Below are 8,826 nucleotides of genomic sequence, written 5' to 3'. Positions count from 1 at the left end.
GGTCAGGACCGTCGGGCATATTTTTCAGGGTCAGATTCGGAATCTCCGACCCCGAAAACCCGTGTCCACAAAATTTCTACAACTTTTAGTCAATTTTTACCATTTTCAGAAAATTCTGAAAAATTGATGCACTCCAAGATGCACTTTATGCAACCGCAATGCAGTTTCGATCCAGCCTCAAAGTGTAATAGATAGACTTTTCTCCTGATATTTTTCCGAAGACAATGCCGAAAACTGCAACTCGATCGGTTCATCAGAAGGAATTTTCTGATTTATTGTCCAACTTGCCTGATCTAATATGACATAATAAAAAATCTGTTAAAATGACCTAACAAAAAAAATAATTAACCAAATATTATTACAAATACAAATATTTTACAAGAAGGAATTTTTTCTCTTTAATAAAAAAAATAGATCACACAGATATTTTAATACCTACCATTCTACTATTAACCTAAATTTATCATTATTATATTTATCAAAAATCAAAATAACAATAAAATAATCCTTATTTTTTGCTTTATTTGAAATTGTTTATTAACGATTTTTTGCATAAAATTTTTCTTTTAAATTTTTTAAATAGGCCATTTCGATGGGAAATTCAATTCTCTACAAAATTTTTGCTATGAACTATACCGAAATTTTGCTTCGTTTTCGTGCTATATTTAAAATACTGCAAAAGTGCATTTTCAACCCTATCTTCAATTTCAACCCTCTAATTTAATAGCACCCTGGGATTTTTTTATTTTTAATGACCCTTCGAACAAGTCATATGATGAAAATCCTTGAACGTCTTATTTCCTTCCTTTTTTTGCAAACAATGAGAATTAAAACGTATAAAGGCAAACGCGACGAAAATCGAAAAATTAGTTAATTGTAAGTTTGAGCGGCCATATATCAGTCAATTTTCATTCAAAAATACTTTACAACCTCTTATTTTGGTGGAAATTTTATTTACTTTTTTTTTCTATGACGCAATGCCTATACCTATCTTTACTCAAAAAAAACTAGAGAAAAAAAATTAAAAAAAAAATCAAAATATCGAATTCTGATAACTGTAAACTTTTGAGAAACGAAAATTTCTTTGTATTCGAAGGAAACTGCCTCATTATGCTACCAACATGTAGTTTTTGCTACTGTAAACCAAGCGCAAAATACTAACACTTCAACGGCGTGTATGTTCTTCTTGTGTATCCTAATGTCCTCGGTTTCGGGGTAGCTAAGCTTGCTGAAACAGAGTGCAGCGGGGGCGGACATGATGCTGGAGGTGATCAAATCCTGGGCCCTGGCGCCGAAGCTCACATAGGCGGCCAATACGGAACCTGCAAAAGTACTCGGTAGCGAGGTGGTTGGGTAATTATTTTCTTCCGTTACCTGACACGGTGGCGAATCCAGAGGTCATGATCGAGTGGAGCTCGGAGTCTGTCAGGTCTTTCAGATAGGGGGCTATCAGAAGTGGGGCTTCACTCTAAAACGTATCGAAATTTCTAGAATTTCTGTGTTAAATGGTTATTTATAGAACAGAAGTGAAAGAAAACTGGAAGTAATTGAATATAAAAAAGTCAAATGAAAAATGAATATGCATGATTTTTTAAAAGAAAACTTGTTAAGAACCGCTGACTTTACTAAAATTTGCGTGTAACTTACAATTATCTCAACTATGCAGTCTTGCCGATGTTACATATAGGGTGCGGCGTTAGTGCGTCGTAGTACGATATTTCCGTTATTATACAGGGTGTTAAAAAAAGAGCGAGATAATAGTATGAACTAAAATAAGCAGAAAAATCTCAATAAACATGAGTCCGCAAAGTAACGGTTGCGGAGATATTGAATGTTTTATGTTTTTTAGCCCCTTTTTTTATTTTGCAAAAACGTTGTGTATTTTCTTATAATAGTTGGTTGATGTTTAGGGAAATAAACAGTACGTATTTGACAGTTGTTCTCAATGCACAAGTTTTCTTTCGGCATGGCTGGTTACTCTAACGCAGAATTAACAGACATACATTTCATGTATGGTCGTGCTAATGGGAACGCCACCGAAGCGCGACGTCTTTATGTTGACGCTTATCCAAATCGCCAGATTCCTTCACAACGCATGTTTGGAAGAATTCACCAAATATTGCGTGATACCGGTTCCTTGAGCAAACAGTGCCATTTATCCGGAAGACCAAGGTCGGTATCCACTCCTAGAGCAGAAGAAATTCTAGCATTGGTAGAGCAGAATCCAGGTACGAGTGTGCGGAGAATATCAGCCGAGGTAGGAATTAGTGGTCCTCTTGTTTGGAGAATCCTTCACGAGCAACTGCTTTATCCATACCATGTGCAACGAGTACATGCCTTAAATCCAATAAATGATCATCAAGCACGTTTGGTTTTTTGCCGCTGGTTTCTATGTCATGATGCTGAAGACCCTCGTTTTCTTGCAAACATTCTTTTTACTGATGAGGCCGGGTTCACAAGAAATGGAGTGTTTAATTTTCACAATACGCATATTTGGGCCGACGAAAATCCTCATGCTCTAATAGAATCTGGACATCAGGCACGTTTTTCATTAAATATTTGGATGGGTATTGTAGGTGACAGGTTTCTAGGTCCTGTTGTTTTACCAAACCGACTAACAGGCGCTGCTTACCTCAACTTTCTGCAGAACACACTGTATGAGTTTTTGGAAGACATTCCTTTGAATCAGAGGCAACAAATGTGGTTCCAGCATGATGGTATGCTCCAGCTCATTTTTCCATGGCCGTTAGAGAGCATTTACACCAAACTTTTCCACATAGATGGGTAGGAAGGGCCGGACCTGTTTTATGGCCTCCAAGATCGCCTGATCTGAACCCTCTAGATTCTTTGTTTGGGGATATTTGAAGACATTAGTGTATGGTACTCCTGTAAATAGCCTGGAAGAGCTGCAGCTACGGATTAATCAAAAGTGTCAAGAAATCCAAACCAAGGAGGGTGTTTTCGAAAGAGTTCGAATATCGTTGAGACGAAGATGTCGTGCCTGCTTCGAAATGGACGGAGGGCACTTTGAACATCTTCTGTAACTTTGTTTTTTGTTAGTTAAAAGCTTCCTTTGTCGGTTTATTTCTAATAAAATAAAATGTTTGAAAAACGAATAGTGGTCCATATCTCCGCAACCGTTACTTTGCGGACCCATGTTTATTGAGACTTTTCTGCTTATTTTGGTTCATACTATTACCTCCTGAAATATTTTACACTCTTTTTTTAACACCCTGTAGAAGTTAAAAAAAGTTATTTACAAAAATTGTAACCAACTTAAAACTGCACATTTTAAAATTATTTTCGTATATACAGGGTGTTACATATTACCAGGGCGAATTAAACATACTATTTTTTAAACGTCAAAAAACGCGTCCTAGTTGGCTTAGTTGGCCGTATATTGCATTAATAAAAACAGCACTATCACAGTTACATAGAGATTTTTTTACCTTACATTCTAAAAAAATTTTTGAAATCGGCCAAAAAATAAAGACGTTACAGGCTTGTATCACATTCAAGCGCGACACCCTGTATATTTTCAAGTCGTGTGCAAATAAATGACATCTAGAATGGCACGTGACATTACATTAATAAAATAAAGAAACAGTAGCAATCCCAAGCGGAACTTTAAGGAACACCTATTCAGCTTTATATTTATTTGAAATGGTGCATTCGTATTTTACAAAGAATGTTCTATTTCTCAAATCAGAAATAAGTAAAAACATATGTTCTATTATTAGCTGTTGTACGTGCCTGATATACTGAAATTGTTGAATAATGTAGTGATTACTATTTTAGTTATTCTCTCAACATCTGTGACAAAGGCGAACACGTAAAAAACAGCTACTACAAAGGGATCTTATTATCAGTGTTACTTACAACTGTCATCAATCTAATTTTTAGCTACATCCGGAGTTCCCCAAGAATCAAAACTTGGGCCATTGTTTTTATTGTTTATAAATGACTTGTGTTTTATAATACAATGTGTACATCTGTTTTTTGCTGATGACGTTAAGTTGTTCAGGTTGATTCAAAACTTATCCAATTTTCTTTTAAATATATAGACAAATACAATTTTGTAAAAAAAAGAATTAAAAAGGGCAGCTCGAAAATGATTTAAAAATACACTGTACTGGTCCACTGCAAAACCTGACCTAGCGCAAGGCACAGCATGCAGTCGGCAAACGGCACGGCGGCAAAGTGTAATAAAAAATGAAAGGACAAAAAATTGAAAGAATTTCTTTCCCAATGAAAGATTTAAATAACATTTTACACCTATTTTATATCAGCAATTTCAACTGCTTTTACCGCTATTGTTATTATTAATTAATATAATTAATTTGTGGTTTTAATTAATAAAATAATTTGACACACCACAACAACCGTTCAAAATTTTGTCTTGTAAACACATTTGGGCCCGTTTTACCAATTTCTACGAACTAACACAACCGATATCTATCAACTCAGAGTTGCTATACACGTAAGCCATATTTGACACTTGAAAAACTAATGTAAACACTATCGCAAAAACGTTAATACTAAAATCGGATTTTAGTCTTCGGAATCGACTGGGGTCAAGTGGAGAGAAAGCGCATAACGCGAATGACGCTCGAGAGCCCAAATTCAATATTTTTTTTCTCGGAATTCATAGGGATTTTACAAAAATATTTTTGCGATAATGACTCCTAATTCAAAACAGTTGGAAAAAATAGATATATGGTGTAACGTAAGTAACTTAACCATGGAAGTCAAAGTGTAAAATTTTAACTTTTGCTAGTAAGCAATTTCTTATTGTATAAAAAACATAAACATAAAACACACCACAGAAATGAGACAACCCCCAAATTCAAAGCCAAAGGCTGCGCGGAAGGGGGCTTCACTTGAAAAAACGCGGACAAACACTCATTATCCATCGACATTGCCAGTGCCAACGCCAGTGATCGAACCCGGACCAGAATAGGAAGTCTGGCCGAGAAATGTTTACCACCGTATGCTCGACCGATTACGCTACCGTGTGATTATATGCTACAGTGGTGATTATTATGTGATTATACTTTTAATTGTTAAGAAGATCAAATACCATTAAAGACCTTAGACTTTATTTCGACAGGGAATTGTCATTTTCCATTTATATGGAATATGTAACAAATTCAGCCTTTATGTTGTTGAGATTCATCATGAGAAACTTAAATGTTCTAGATTTGATAACCTGCCAACTTCTTTAATCTCCTTCATTTGCAATGTTGGAGAAATTTCAGTCTTGTATACGAGGAGTATACAGGGTGTACCTAAATAACACCGAAAAAATTCAAGGGGCGATTCTCCGATGAAAATTAATAGGGGTCTTTGGTATAAAATTTTTTGAAAAAACCCTCCCCTGAAAAGTTACGCCCCTCCTAAAATTACAAAAAAAAATTGTTTTTCTTTTTTATCTTCCACGTACATCAAGCTAAAGAAACCAAACTTGGTGAACATTATCTGTCAATAAAACTACACTTTTTGAATTTTTTTCAACCCTGAACTATTTTTGTAAGGGGTTGAAATAATCAACCCCTATGACATTTTTTCTTATAATTTTTTTTTCGATAAAATTTTTTCCTTTTAAAAAATATGTCTAAAAAACCCCATTCATTTACTAACTTTTTGATCTCTTCAAGTTTCTTCGAAAAGTTAAGGATTTATGACAAAAAAAAATAAATGTATTGTAATGTATTTTTAAAAAGATGAGCTGTTTAACGCGAGTGTATTTTGCCGAAAGATCTAGTGGCCTGTTCTTTACAATGGAATCCGTAGAAACAAATGTCAATGTCATTTATTGTCATATTAAATAACATTTTATTAAAAAACACTCAACCAAATAGTTGACCTATGATTCTACTAGGCTAAGAAGTTTGGAACTTAGACTAAAAGTGAACAAATGATGAATAATGTTATAACAGTAACAAAAAATAAAAATCTGTCGGATATTGACAATACAATCTACAAAAAATGTTGAAAATGATTGCCTTCAGCTTCAATACAAGCATCTACTCTTGTTCTCATAGAATTGCGTATGCGTTCAAATATTCCTGGTGAATTTTTTATCGTTTCACACCCTGCTACAATGCGGTTTCGCAAATCATTGATATCTTCAACTGGCCTTGAGTAGATCAAAGATTTCAGATATCCCCATATGCAAAAATCCAAAGGATTAAGGTCAGGGGAGCGGGCTGGCCAATTTACATATCCTCCTCGACCTATCCATCGATTGGCATACACCTCATCCAAGTGACGTCTTGCACGTATACTAAAGTGGGCTGGTGCACCGTCGTGCATAAACCATAAACGTTGCCTAATTTGAATGGGAACTTCTTCAAGAATAATAGGTAATTCTTCGAGAAGATGACAATATGAGTCACCATCTAATCGTCGTGGAAGAAAATAGGGACCAATTAAATGATCGTCGATAATTCCGAGCCACACATTTAATGAAAATTGATACTGATGATTTCCTTCAAAAAAGTCATGAGGATTTTCCTCAGCCCAAATATGATTGTTACGAAAATTTCTAATACAGTCTCTTGAGAAATTCGCCTCGTCAGTAAATAAAATATTTCTTAAGAACTGCGGCGCTTGGCCGATCATATTAATAAGCCATTGACAAAAAACCACACGTGGTAAAAAATCTCGAATCAGTAACGACTGCACCCGTTGGAGATGATAGGGATATAACTGTTGTTCTTTTAAAATTCTAAAAACTACCGAATGGCTTACATTTAGGACACGAGCTATTTTCCTGGTACTAGTTTCTGGGGATTCCTCAATTAAATTAAGTACGGCTTCATCGACAGCTTCAGTTCTAACTTCTCGGCTACGGCCACAGTCATGACTTCTCTTTTCAAATTTTCCAAGTTCCCGCAAGCGTTGGTGAATATTTGTGAACGTAGTATGGTGGGGTAATCTACGCTCTGGGTACTGTTCAGCATAAAGTCTTTGCGCTTCCAATGCATTACCGTTAGCATACCCATATGTAAAATGCATATCTGCCATTTCTAAATTCGAATAGTTAACCATATTTTCGGTTTATTAACTAATATTTTCTACACAAAATCATGAAACTTGTGAAATAGTAAGAAACAGTAACAATAAATGACATTGACATTTGTTTCTACGGATTCCATTGTAAAGAACAGGCCACTAGATCTTTCGGCAAAATACACTCGCGTTAAACAGCTCATCTTTTTAAAAATACATTACAATACATTTATTTTTTTTTGTCATAAATCCTTAACTTTTCGAAGAAACTTGAAGAGATCAAAAAGTTAGTAAATGAATGGGGTTTTTTAGACATATTTTTTAAAAGGAAAAAATTTTATCGAAAAAAAAATTATAAGAAAAAATGTCATAGGGGTTGATTATTTCAACCCCTTACAAAAATAGTTCAGGGTTGAAAAAAATTCAAAAAGTGTAGTTTTATTGACAGATAATGTTCACCAAGTTTGGTTTCTTTAGCTTGATGTACGTAGAAGATAAAAAAGAAAAACAATTTTTTTTTGTAATTTTAGGAGGGGCGTAACTTTTCAGGGAAGGGTTTTTTCAAAAAATTTTATACCAAATACCCCTATTAATTTTCATTGGAGAATCGCCCCTTGAATTTTTTCGGTGTTATTTAGATACACCCTGTATAAGCAAAGGTTGGTAAATATCGAAAGTTAACAACAAAACCGCGATGAATATTACTAACGATTGTTCTAAATCTTTTCCAGGTGCAACTGACCAATCAACCTGGCACGATCAGCTGCATAAGACCGGTTTTCCTTCACCGTATGTTGTGACATAATCGCAAAAGTCGACTTACTTGTCCCAAGAAGATATTCGCGGCGCTGTTGACGCTCTCGCAAATGGAGGTGCCCATTATCCACTGGAGGAAGTTTCCTATCACTCCCACGACCTTCTGCATGATCCCATAGTAGTAGAGTATGTTCACCAGCAAACTCAGCAGGTAAATGGTGGAAAGAGCCTAAAGAAGTAGAACGTTTAGAAAATAAAAGTGGAAATTATCCAAAGTTAAACAACTAGGAGGTTGAGACAGTGTCTTTGTTGTATCTACACCAAACCTACTTTAAAAGCGAATACTCCTTGGGTGTACACCAAGTCGTCCCCGTAGGTGAACGCTGCTCCGTCGAAAGCATATCCCGTGAGGATGTTGACTTTGTCGCCAAGGCACTGCAGGATGTTGCGACCCACATCCCACCTGATAGTCAGAAGGCCAAAAAGGAACTGAAGGATCAAACCCCAAATGACTGTCCTCCATGGGATCTAGGAATTTATAATTTTTTAGTGTTGACATCAGTTTTGATAGTTTTTAAGACTTGCCATTGTCCTTGCTGCTGAAGAGGCATAACCTATCAGCAGAAAAATGAATAAGCCCGAAATGGGTATCAGACGATTTCTGTTGTCACTTGTATCTAAGACTAAGTATACTACGGTTGCAGCTAAGAACACCAGGTAGAAAATAATAGAACCATATCTAAAAATGGAAAGATTTAAAAGTTTCCTTTCATTCAATTGCATCTCGCCTTTCTTTTGTACTTTTTTAAATTTTTCTGTAAGATAATTAATTAAATACTTCCGATAAAGTGGCTATTAATAACCAATTAACTCCATTTACATAGAGGCTACTTCAAAAAGCAATCAACAAAATGCGTTAATAGACTATCTATCGTGGCTATACAGGGTGTCCGGTAACTACGGGGAAAAATAAAGGGATATATAGACCAGGTCAAAAGAGTGCGAATACTTCATATAAACTTTTTACTTAGGTGCCATTGTTGAGAAGTTATTGTC

The 8,826-nt window shown here is 35.4% G+C and overlaps 1 protein-coding gene across 1 annotated transcript in view; it reads right to left on the bottom strand.

Annotated features, from left to right (window-relative positions):
* The window catches only part of LOC108903738 (sodium/nucleoside cotransporter 2), a 14,440-nt gene extending 5,872 nt beyond the window's left edge, over positions 1 to 8,568 (bottom strand). Inside the window, exons 1-5 of the mRNA XM_018706020.1 lie at positions 8,356 to 8,568; positions 8,101 to 8,298; positions 7,838 to 7,999; positions 1,375 to 1,468; positions 1,163 to 1,322 (exon numbers count right to left, since the gene is read on the bottom strand). Coding sequence (XP_018561536.1) covers positions 1,163 to 1,322; positions 1,375 to 1,468; positions 7,838 to 7,999; positions 8,101 to 8,298; positions 8,356 to 8,553 — 812 coding nt within the window. The 5' untranslated portion in view covers positions 8,554 to 8,568. The remainder of the gene's footprint in view (positions 1 to 1,162; positions 1,323 to 1,374; positions 1,469 to 7,837; positions 8,000 to 8,100; positions 8,299 to 8,355) is intronic.
* Between the last annotated feature and the right edge of the window lie 258 nt (positions 8,569 to 8,826).

Source organism: Anoplophora glabripennis, unplaced genomic scaffold (assembly GCF_000390285.2).
Source record: "Anoplophora glabripennis isolate ALB-LARVAE unplaced genomic scaffold, Agla_2.0 scaffold169, whole genome shotgun sequence".
NCBI lineage: Eukaryota > Metazoa > Arthropoda > Insecta > Coleoptera > Cerambycidae > Anoplophora > Anoplophora glabripennis.
The sequence above is the reverse complement of the archived record's forward strand: the minus strand, read 5'-3'. Positions and strand labels throughout refer to the sequence as shown.